Source organism: Phaseolus vulgaris, chromosome 8 (assembly GCF_051622355.1).
Source record: "Phaseolus vulgaris cultivar YP4 chromosome 8, ASM5162235v1, whole genome shotgun sequence".
Lineage (NCBI taxonomy): Eukaryota > Viridiplantae > Streptophyta > Magnoliopsida > Fabales > Fabaceae > Phaseolus > Phaseolus vulgaris.
The window spans coordinates 48,326,237-48,338,257 of record NC_143505.1 but is presented as its reverse complement, the minus strand read 5'-3'; the positions used below and the strand labels follow the sequence as shown (position 1 = coordinate 48,338,257).

General features: G+C 34.8%; 1 protein-coding gene across 1 annotated transcript; it reads right to left on the bottom strand.

Moving 5' to 3' along the window:
* Window positions 1-750: 750 nt before the first annotated feature.
* On the bottom strand, window positions 751-11,820 carry LOC137825608 (sugar transport protein 5). The gene is made up of 4 exons (XM_068631317.2): window positions 11,465-11,820; window positions 10,383-10,702; window positions 1,547-2,176; window positions 751-1,355 (listed from the first exon to the last, which is right to left on the bottom strand). The coding sequence occupies exons 1-4, from the start codon at window positions 11,598-11,600 to the stop codon at window positions 903-905; spliced, it is 1,539 nt and encodes a 512-aa protein (XP_068487418.1). The 5' UTR covers window positions 11,601-11,820; the 3' UTR covers window positions 751-902.
* Between the last annotated feature and the right edge of the window lie 201 nt (window positions 11,821-12,021).

The following is a 12,021-nucleotide window of genomic DNA, read 5'->3' as shown; positions in this document are numbered from 1 at the left end:
AGATATTAATGTTGTGTTTCTTTTTAGATGATTATTGTTCACTCAGACAAATTTAAGAGAGACACTCGTATTTGATTCCATATATTTGCAAAGAAATTTGAGCATAAATTTAAAAGTATATATGGCTTGGTTTTTCATCGTCACTAACATGAATGGAAAGAAAAAGAAAGTCACGTGGATTTGAAAAAAAAATCAGTAATGTAATAAGAGATTTCATTCATAAAATGAAATCGACTATCAAATTACATAACAAATTATATGGGAAATATAATCGATTATATAATATAATGTAATAAAAATAAAATAAAATAATATTAATAAAAATAAAAATAAAATATTAAATATTAAATATCAACAAAATTTATGTAATAAAAATATTTAATAATATTATTAATAAAATTATTTAATAAATTTATGTTATATAACTTTTTGTCAGATAATTTATATTTTTTTAACTAGGATATTTGATCGTAATAAAAATAATATTTTAATTCAAACATGAATAAACAAGTAATTATATTTTATTTTTAAATAATTTTTATGATAAAAAAAATTATAATTTTACTTTTCAGCAATTAAAGAAAAATCAACCGCATTCATTACCTCAAACACAAACTTTCATAAATATTCTCATTTATTTTTCTTTACTTTCCATTTTTTTTAATCCAAAACACTTTTTCCACAAATTCATCATTTTTCTATTCCTAATTCTTATCCAAACAAAGCATATAAGAGTTAAAACAAAAAGAATGAGAAGTTAGAGATGCAAATACATCCAACCATACATTTAGACTTTCTTGCTTTCATATACATTATGCATGTAGCCACAGTCTTTAAGTTGCAGATAATTTTATTTTCGACCTACAAGCAAAACCAAACATATTTATATGTACTAACTAATACTAACTAGTCATTGGATGATTATCTCGGCTAACTTGTCCTTTAACCATAAACCTTCGCCAATACCAGTGTTTGCTCCATATTGCATTCATTGAATCCAAAGGAATTCCTTTGGTCTCGGGCAAGAACAGTATGATAAAGATGGTGATGACTGCAATCCAACTCGCGTAGAAGAGGAAAGCCCCAAACTTAAAGTGGCAAAGCATTGTCAAGAACGTCTGGGATAGAACAAAGACGGTCAAGAATTGCACTGCCACGGCAATGCTTTGTCCAGTGGATCTTATCTTTAAGGGAAAAATCTCACTCGGAATTAGCCAGCAAAGAGGGCCCCAGGACCAACCAAAACCTGCAGCGTAGAAGCACAACAATACTAGTACCAATATGGTGTTGCCCTTTGAAATGTTCTCTGTACCATGAACACCACTCTCCACTGCCAGCACAATAGCCACCGCAAGCTTCACAATCATCAAAACATTTTAGTACAGACACAGTGCAAAATATATGCAATTAATTCCAGCATTGGTTATGGTCATTCGCTAATGTCAAACTAATCTTTTCCATAATCAGTAACAAACAAGACCATAAAGATTTGTTACAGCATTGTCTAATGACAAGTTGACATGCAATAAAGCTTGATTTGACGTACCATGCAGAGAAGCATTTGAAGGCCACCGACTATGAACAAGAATCTTCTGCCAAATCGATCGACAACCGCAGTTGAGACGAGGATGGAAGCGAGGTTGACGAGTCCGAGTATAACGGCGGAAAGCAACGCAGAGTCATTGCCGAAGCTCACAGACTGAAAGAGGTTAGGAGCATAGAAAGCCACAATGTTGATCCCCGTAAGCTGCTGAGACAGTGGAATAACGAACGCCATCACCAACTGAGGCCGGTACTGTTCCTCAACAATGGTCCTAACGCTTTCCTTTTCCATGGCTTTGGAAAGCTGCGACAATTTAATGAGTTGTTGGAGTTCCGGTTCCACATCCACGGTGGGGCCCCGCACTTTGCGGAGGGCATTTCGAGCTTCGTCTATGCGATCGCGTTCTACTAGGCTGTTCGGAGTGTCGGGGATTAGGAAGGCACCGATTGTCATGATGATTGCGGGGACTGTGGCGAGGCCCAGGGACATGCGCCACCCCCATGGAACCCTCGCGGTGCTGTAGTTGATGCAGTTCGCCGCCACCACGCCGATTCCGATGAAGAATTGGAAGCCGGTGTTGAACGCGCCTCGCCATCTGGTTGGAGCCAATTCAGACAAGTACAATGGCGTTGCCTTTAATTTGAGAATTAAGCGACATGCAACATTGCAAATTTTGTATTAGTAATCCAAAGAGATGATATATGAGAAAAATCCAAGACTATTATTAGTGAACTTTTATTCAATGTAATCGTTTTAAGTTAAAGACAGCGAAATATGATCTGAATGGAGCAAATATCCATCCCAATCGCGACCTTGACTTCATTAAGTTCAAGACTCCTACTATGTCTATCCTTTCACAACCAAAATTAACGTTATTTTGTGAGTATAAATAATCAGAAGTTTCAAACCGAAATGGTGATAACAGGGGCATTGTTACTTCCTTTGACAGAGAAAAAACAAAGTGTAGGGGTGTGTTTGATTATGTTATTGCTTTTACATTCTAAAATAGTTTTAGAAAACTAGTTTGTTGATAATGGAAGTGAGGGAAAAATACAGGGTCCACAAGAATTTAAAGATGTTTTTTTTTTTCTTATAAAATTGAAAAGAAAACATTATTTTCGATAATAATTTTAGTAGACTAGTTCTCTCAAACAATTTTTTATTTTGAAAAAAACAAAATTCAAGTACAGAAATAAATATGCAATATGCGCTAATATTTCACTCTTTAGATTTCTCTCAACTGTTCTCACACTGCTTCTTTCTTTATGCACCTTCATATGTTTTTGTACCACTCTCATAAAAAAATTTGTATTCTAAAAATGTTTTTCTATTAAAAAAAATTAAAGTCTAGTTTATATTCTAGATTACATAATTCAGAAGTTTTCTTTTAAATTTGTAATTAACTTTTGAATTATATAATCCAAAAACCTTTTCTCATATTCGTGATTAGCTCTCAAATTACATAATTCAGAAGTTTTTTTTAATATAAGAATAGTTTCTGGATTATTTAATCCAGAATATACCTAGATTACATAATCCATAAGTTACTCTTAAATCCAGAAAAGACTTCTAGATTATGTAATCTGAAATACTATTTTTTTAAAATATATTATGGATTACATAATACATAAGCTACTTTCGGATCCAAGATTAGCTTTCAAATTATGTAATCCAGATTTTTTATTTTAATTTCTTCCGGATTTTATAATCTGGAGAACACTTCCGGATCCAAAAATATTTTCTGAATTATGTATGGGCGTGACACAAGAAAGATAAAAAGATATTTTTCATATTTAATATAGGGTGCCACAAGAAAATATGGGGTTGCAGGAAGAAGCAGTCCGGTTCTCAACCTTTACTTGGTTGAATCCGTAAAGTTTAGGCCTTAGGGCCCATTCCCTTTCTTTTCTGTTATTTTTTCTTGGGTATTTCTTCCTACACCCCTGCATTTTTCTTCCTGCACCCCTACATTCTATGCAATACCAACATTATTCTTGATAATTTTGGATGATTCTGGAATAAAGGTTCCATAAGCAAAAAAATATTTCTAGAATAGAGATTCCATAAGCAAAATGTATTTCTGGAATACAAATTCAGAAGGCAAAAAATTATTTCAGAATATCTTTTCTAGAATACATGTTTTTAATTTCCAGAATGGTATGGAATTCACAAAATGTGTTCTGGAAAGTATGTTCCAGAAAATATTCTAGAAAGAATAATCCAAAAGTTAGTAAAATGGTCTTTTGTGTGAGAATGATGGAGTGCAAGAAGTCATTTGTTGGGATGGAGGAGAAACAACCTTTTTTTTTTCTTTTGTTTCTTTCTTCTCTGTCTTGTTTTTACTGTTTCTTCCATTGATTCCTTCTTCTCTCTCAAAACTTCTCATCTCCATCCTTCTCTGTCCATTTTTTTTATCACAATTCTCATCCGAAATAGATGACGAGTTTAGATAATTTCCATCCGAAAACATTCAATTTAGAATAATTTTTTATTCTAAATATCTCTTAATTTTTTAATATATTATTTGAGTTCTAACATTCTTAGAATGATTTGGTAATTACAACTTCCAAATAAGTGAGACTCTTTCAAACTACATTGAATTATTGATTTGAGTTGATTGCTATTGACATTGAATTGATAGTCTCTGTATTGAAATTGAAATAGATGGATGGAGATGATTACATGAGTTTTTTTAGTAAAGCTTAAAGTGTCAAAATGAGCATTATTAGCTATTTTGAGTAATATATTTTTTTACTAAGTAAAAACCTAGGTCTTGAACTTGTTAAGATTATTGAACTTTTAGTTTTGGTGAACTTGGTATCTTTCTACATAATTATTGTTTTTTATACATCTCACTTGAACTTGAGGTATCAATCAAAATGTTCAAAGAAGGACTTTAACTTTAAGTATTGATGAAAGAAAAATTAATAATAAAAAATTTATTTATAATTTGATTTTATAAATTATTTAAACTTATGAAATTAAAGTGTTTTTAAAGAAATTATTTTCTTAACTTATACTTTGTGAACTAACTTATTTGAATTTTGTTTATAAAGACTATATTTATTTGTACTAATATTTTGTCAAATAATTTTATTTAAATTATATTTTAAGATCAAATTTTATTTGAATTTATATTTCAAAATAATTTTAATTTTTAAAAAGTTATTCGTGAGTATCGAAATCTATGAATACTTTTTATCGATACTGAACGAGTTAGTCTCGGTCTCGTTGACCGACCACACGAGTCAAAGAACATAGGAAATGCCGTAAGTAGCTACAGTTACAAGTAGCATTGAATGAGTCAATGTGCATCCCAAAGTATGTGAAAATAATTGAATAACTGAAAGGTACATGTTCCTGATATCAAGGAACCACTATACATATAAGTTAATAACTGATGTTCGGCCCATCAAGGTCAAGACCCATAAACCAATGCTATAAATAGAGCCCTCTGTGCAGGAGTAAGGTACGTTTTTCATATTCTACCAGAACACACTTAAAATAGAATATTTACTTTAGCATCGAGTGCAATTCGCAGGTAACCCCCCGACCGACCAAGCATCAGCATTGAAGGAAGGAGACTTAAAGGAATCTGGAGATCACCGACACGTCAACAATTGTACGTCCAGTCATAGGTACTTTATGGGCCCCTCAACCTATACAGGTACAATTGGCGTCCACCGTAGGGCCGAGGTAGGACAAACATTGGATTTGGATTTGAATAAAGAAAGTTTGTGGGTCGCCCTTAACCTTATCAATGAACTTAGAGACAAAAGTAGAATAAGAGAAGAAGCGTGCAAAATGTGGGTGGCAAGAAGATATAATTCTAAGGTGAAGCCAAGAAACTTTCAAAAGGGAGACATGGTCTGGTGAATGCGCAGTGACGCCCGAAAGAAAGATGGTAAGTTCTCAAGTAATTGGGAAGGACCATTTCGCATTGTAGACATAGTGGCTGGCGGCTGGCTATTGTATTGACCATTAAGGATAACCCCTCAATCAGTTCAACTAAACCACCACACATGGCCCGAACAACACACATAACAATCCAAATTAAATTAAGGAGTTGTAACTCCAATCGTCTTCATTGAGAGTCTGACCTCGACCCGCGCACTTCATTATTCTAAGTTAACTAGAATAACTCTAAATAGGCCATCTAGGGTCGACCGAACACAATTATCATCGTTAACAACGATTCAATCCAAACCATATAAAATATCGCGAGCGATATGAAATAAATATCGCGTCGAGCAATCAGAATGAAATAAATATCACGTCAAGCAACCAGAATGAAATAAATATTGTATAGAGCGATCGAAATAAAATTCGCATCCGACAATCGATATAAAATAATTCTTTACCGGTTAATCAAAGTCAAAATTGTTCAAGCCATATTCTCTTCAATCAAAGTGTTAGCATTTTATTGTTGCCCACCGTTCAATCGATCAAATTTTATTTCGAGTTAAATCACTTAAATTAACTAAGTGCAAAATTATCTTTCTATATGCTCGACGGTCAACCATCAGTTGTTGCCCTTATATCGGTTTAACGTTCAATATTTATAACTAAATGCTTGAAAGAAGTATAGTCTCAGTCAACCCAATTTTTTATGAAAACGAGCAAGAAAAGGCTACGAACAAATAATGTACATATATTATGTTTACCAGTCTATCAAAAAGCGAACATGTTCAAGCATGAAATTATAAAGTTCTAAACTAAGACAAATTTAAACATTGTTTAGGCCTACATCCTGGCTCCAGGATATATTCGATCAAAGTGGTTCAAACAACTCCTCGAAGGATGGTTCTGGCTCATTGCGGGGTGTGGCATTTTCTCCGTCACCGTCGACCTCCTTCATCACCTTGTCGGCACCTCCGTTGATCGACACTAACTTTCTTCCCACGACATCTTTCTCGATGTCATACCTAGAGTCTTCAACAGGTATGTCGTGGAAGAAGGTCGCTTGATGTAGGCCTTAGTAGAAAGAGTCTTCACTTATGTGCATCATTAAAGACTGACACTTTTTCACCTCGACGGATAATGTTTTCTCTCTCTCTTCAGCCTCAACTTTCTCCCTCGCTCGTTCCTTTGCATGCTTGGCCCTTTCGGCCTCTATGATGGAAACCAAGTAGAGGACGCTCAAGCCCATGAAGCCCAAGCCCAACAAGGGGCCCAAGCCCAACGAATCACTAGGAGCTTGGCAAGAGCTTTGGGACAAGAGTATCAAAAGATGACTCTTCTTATTTCTATTGTGTAGAGTAGGGGTGCGGATATTAATAAATAGGTGTGAACTTAGTAAGGGATGCTAGGGGGAGTGTAGATATGAGTTAGGAGGTGCCAAACTAGGAAGGAAAGTCACACTTCCTTCATGCACTAGTTGGCGCCGAATTTGAATGTCATTAGGGGCACATTTAGCTTTGCATTTCAGCACCTTTTAGGCTATAAATAAAGGTGTTGCCCTTGTACAAATCAGATTTGGAAATTAGAAGTAAAGAAACTATACTCAAGTTTAGAGAGAAATTGTGAGTCTTGTTGTCTTCTTCTTCCTTTGCCTTATCTTGTGTGCCAATGGTGAGCTTCAAGTGGCGGCAACCTTTCACTTATCTTGGAACAAGACTCCAAGTGGCGTGAATGCAGTTCCAAATTCTCAAATCCAGCAAGCTTCATTCAATAAGTGTTCATTCTTTCATCTCTTGCAATTTCAATCGGTGGTTTCCATTGTTTTAGTGTTCTTCATCCTTTTCACCGTTTGAATTTGTGTTTCTTAGCTTATTCTTCAATTTCTGTTTGGTAGTTTTCTGTTTTTGGCTGAGTTCAATTATGTTTTCTTCCATTCTTGTTGCTTGATTCAATTTGACAATATATGGACTTCCATGTGAGCTTTGGTTCGGTGCAAAGTCTTGGTGAGTTCTTGAATTAGAACATTGATCCAATTCTAATTAAAGTGCCAATTCATGACCAACTCAAGTTGTTCCTAAGAATGTCAAAGAATCTTGTATTCTTGCTATTGCATTCACATCACTCTAGCTCGACCCTTAACGCCTTTTTTTCCTCCTCGGCTTCAAAGCTGACTTGGCGCATTTTTTCTTCAAGGGCCCCATCGTTTCCAATGTTATCTTTAATGAGCTAGTTGATTCCGCCAACTCGGTTTTCAACTTAGCCACCACTACTGTCGTGGTCCTTTCCAACTCTTCTTGGAGAGCACGGCTAACCAGCAACGATAGACTATGCAGCTCCATTAATTCTGAAATTAAATTATTTGTGGGGATCGCGGCTAACACGCTTTCATCTTCAGGTGATATTGAAATTTGTACACCTGAAGCCACTTGCAAATGAGGATTGAGCACAGATGGTTGTGGAGAGGAAGGGTCTGCTTCTATGTTTTGTTGCATCTTAACAGGCTGACCCATCTTTCGAACCACAGGGGGAACAAAAACTTGTGGATGAATTATGTCAATAGGGACGGTCGAGTTTCTGTTCCCGGCCGTCTCGAAGATACTAATATTTTTATTGGTCACTTGACGTCGCAATTGGGTCATATAATCCCCAAGAGTCGGGTCCCTTTAAGTCATGATGGTTGCAAAGCACAAGCGAATTAAACACAATCAACATAACGAATACAACCATGTATATAAGAAATCTACATACCAGTAAAATTCGCCCACTTCCGAGACGACCCGTACAACGCTACTAACTCCAGAGTAGGTAACTTATAAGGGAGCTGGTAAAAAACAAATAAAGCCTCCTTATCCCATGGAGTCCTCGAAGACCTTGGCCAGGTAGTAATTTTCGTGAGATTTTGGATCCACTGAAAAGGAAACTTAGTCTTCCCCTTCGAATCATAAAAATAAGGTCGACCGTCTGGCTCGACGAAAGTTTTAAAATACCTTTCTTTGAAATTCTTATAGGACATAGTATAAGGAGCAAACAGAATACACCTCGATCGAATGCGCCCAACCATCACGTCTAACATCGGGAACTCCAACAGTCATCTTCGGCTCTTCAGAAATTAACTTCTTCGAGCCTGGAGGCAAGTGTACCGGTCGGTACTGGACAAGTCAGTCTCGGTCTCATTGACCGACTGCCCGAGTCAAAAAACATAGGAAATACTGTAAGTAGTGATAGTTACAAGTAGCGTTGAATGAGTCAATGTGCAACCCGAAATATGTGGAAATAACTGAATAACTAAAAGATACACGTTCCTGATATCAAGGAACCACTATACATATATCAGTTAATAACTGATGTTCGGCCCATTAGGGTTAAGGCCCATAAACCAATGCTATAAAATAGAGACCCTTTGTGCAGCAATAAGGTACCTTTTTCATATTCTACCAAAACACGCTTAAAATATAATACTTACTTAAACGTTGGAGTGCAATTCGCAGGTAACCCCTCGACCGAGCATCAATATTGAAGGAAGGAGACTTAAAGGAATTTGGAGATCACCGACACGTCAACAATTGTACGTCCAATCACAGGTACTATATGGGCCCTCAACCTATCCAGGTACAGGTATTAAATGAATTATAGGATAATTTTTTTTAGACAGGGTAACAGTGGATACTACCTACATGTCTGCGTAGACCCATTGTAATCAAAGAGAGTATGAAGGATGAATGAAGGAGATTTTAGATGAAGAAAATGTGGTCGGAGAAACTGTAAAGGATCCGATTTCAATTGGATACTCTCCAACTTATTTGGTCCAACCAGCATCTAAACAATTAATTGTGGGTTGTTTCTTCTTGCATCTCCATAGTTTCTTATTACACACCCTATATGTAAGGTAAAAAGATTATTTTATTCTTAAAAAATATATTTCAAATTTTACAATCTAAAAATGTATTATTTTTATACTTACACTGCTCAGAGTGAAATTTCAGATCCAAAAACATCTTCTCAATTTTACAATTAATAATATTTTTTTAAGAAAAAAATACATTTCGAATTGCAGAATTCAAAAAGTATTCCTGGATGCAAAATACCTTTCAGATTCTCTAATTCATAAATATCTTTCAAATTCTATAATTCATAATGTATTTTTTAAAATAAACTCTTCATGAATTATAGAATCTGAAAGGTTTTTTTAAAATAAAAAATATCTTATGAATTCTATAATTCATAGTTTTTTTCGGATTAGCTATTCCAAAAATAAAGAATATTAAAAAGTATTTTTAATATTTTAAAAAGAATGATATGTTAAAAAACAACTATATAAATAAAAAAGAAAGAGCCTTAATTGTGTTATTACACAACATAATTGAAGAGAATGTAGAGAACGTGGTGAAGGTTTGAGATTTTGCATGAAGACAAATATGGTTGGAGATGATGCACTTGCAGAGGATCCGGATTCAATTGCAGGAGTTTGGATCCAATGACGCCGTCAACATCAAAGTCCATTGATTTTATTGTTACAAAGTGTTTGAATAGGAAAGAGAATATAATAAATAGTTAAGATTTTGGATAAGTGTGGATGGAGTGGAGGATCCGGAACTGCACACCTAAAACAACATTTTGTACATTTGTTGAGCTAATCTTAATTGGGAAAAGAGGGGAATCCGTGTTAACTCCTATAATTACACACTCAAACCAACTATGCATTGTAAAATGCCTCACGTGTCACCACTATAATAAAGGAATTCAGAAGGAAGAAGGAAGAACACTTGTCATGGTAATTGAATTGAACCTAGTGTCGTAACTCGAACCAAGTACCAACTAGTTAAACCTATTAAAATGAAATTCCCTAATTAAACCTATTTTTTATAAATGCATCAATGATCAAGTACTTGATAAAAATTAAAACTGCTAACATATGATATATAATCCAAATTTTACTTACTTGATTAGTGAAACCGACGCCAAAGCCAAGTAAGATACGACCTAAGATGAGCATAAAAATATTTTGAGCAGCACCATTGATGGCACCACCGGCGAAAAAGATGCAACCACCAAAGGTCATGGTGTTTCTCCGACCCAGCGCGGTGGTGACACGAGCGGCCAAGAGAGAGGATATGAATCCCGCCAGATGAAGGGAGGACGTAAACAGTGTGAACAACTGATTGTCATACACACAATACACGTTTGTTTCAGCTCTAGAAGACTTTCTCAGTATTGATGGGAAGAATTTTTCAAGAAATGGTTTCATCGTGGTAACACCTCCTGAAATCACATGTCACCGTTTTGTTTTCAATTAATTCTTCCTTTGTTCCCAAATCATCATACTTTTAACCTTTTAAAAATATAATAAAATAAATTTATTTTCTAAAACTAAACTTAGTTTATAAATAAATTTAAATAAACTATACTACACTTTCTACAAATTAAAACTAATTTTTATTTTTTTATTCAAAAGTTTCAAGAGAAAAAATTATTCAAAAATTCTCTTGTTATAAATTAAATTCAATAGAAGGGTTTGGGCAAACTTAAAATGCAGGCTAAAGTAACAAAAATTAGCCACGTGTAGTTGCTGTTGGAAGCAGCATTGATAATTAAAATGTTAATAGTAAGAATTACAGGCAAATTAATGAAACGCAATTAATTGATTTGGTTGTAAAGTGAGAATAAATCAACAAAAGTTGACTTGAGTTGACGAGTAGACAAAAGTTGACTTGAGTTGACGAGTAGACAAAAATAATGAATTAATGATTTCTGGACTTCTAGAACAGAAAAGGAAAAAAAAAAAGGGTTACCAGCTGGTCCGTGCCATTACCAAACCAAACACTCTCATCGTTTATCATTCTCTATTCCAATTGCCATGGAAAAAAACAATTAAACTCATGAATGGGCAAAAGCACTGTAACCTAGTTTATTGCTTCGTAATTTCGGGACAGAAAAACATACTCTTGTTACGAACATAACTAAAAGAAGGGTGAGAGGTGAAAAAAATTAGAAATTAATAGGAAAAATATTTGATGAAAGTACCTGTGATTCCGATGTCGTATCCGAAAATTAGACCACTGGATGCAGCAACGATGCAAGTGATGAGAACGGAGAGTGTGATCTTACCGTCGAAGCTCCTGGGTGAAGAAGCATCAACGGAGAATGCCCCAACGGCCATTTTTTAGCGGCTCTGTTTTTTCTTCTCCGTTTATTTTATGGCTTCTGAGCAGCTACATAGCTGTTAGCCCCTGTGTAAGGACCATCAGCAATTATAGTCTTAAATAGGGTGAGTGGGGCTTCCGTTTACTTTTTCCTTTCTACTCAAGAAAAGAATACACACAGTGACACGCATCACAACAACACATACCGGTCATCAAAATTTATATGGCTAGAAAATCTTTTCAGAGTATCGCAATTAATATTATTTATACAATCATTTACGTTATTATTTATTAAAATGTTATTGCTTAATTCAAATATTTTTTATTATATTATTATAAAAAGGTTATTGATTAGGTCTATATGGAAAAAAGAGTTATCAATTCATCATTATTACAAGGAGTTGCTTGCAATGTTTTGGTCCAAATAACACGTGCAAG

What these genes read in the sequence shown, in the direction of transcription:
- LOC137825608 (XM_068631317.2), bottom strand. Translation starts at nt 11,600, where the DNA reads ATGGCCGTTGGGGCATTCTCCGTTGATGCTTCTTCACCCAGGAGCTTC. An exon ending in ATACGACATCGGAATCACAG is followed by an intron (nt 10,703 to 11,464) that starts GTACTTTCATCA and finishes ATGTGATTTCAG; the next exon opens with GAGGTGTTACCACGATGAAA. An exon ending in TTCAAATGCTTCTCTGCATG is followed by an intron (nt 1,356 to 1,546) that starts GTACGTCAAATC and finishes ATGATTGTGAAG; the next exon opens with CTTGCGGTGGCTATTGTGCT.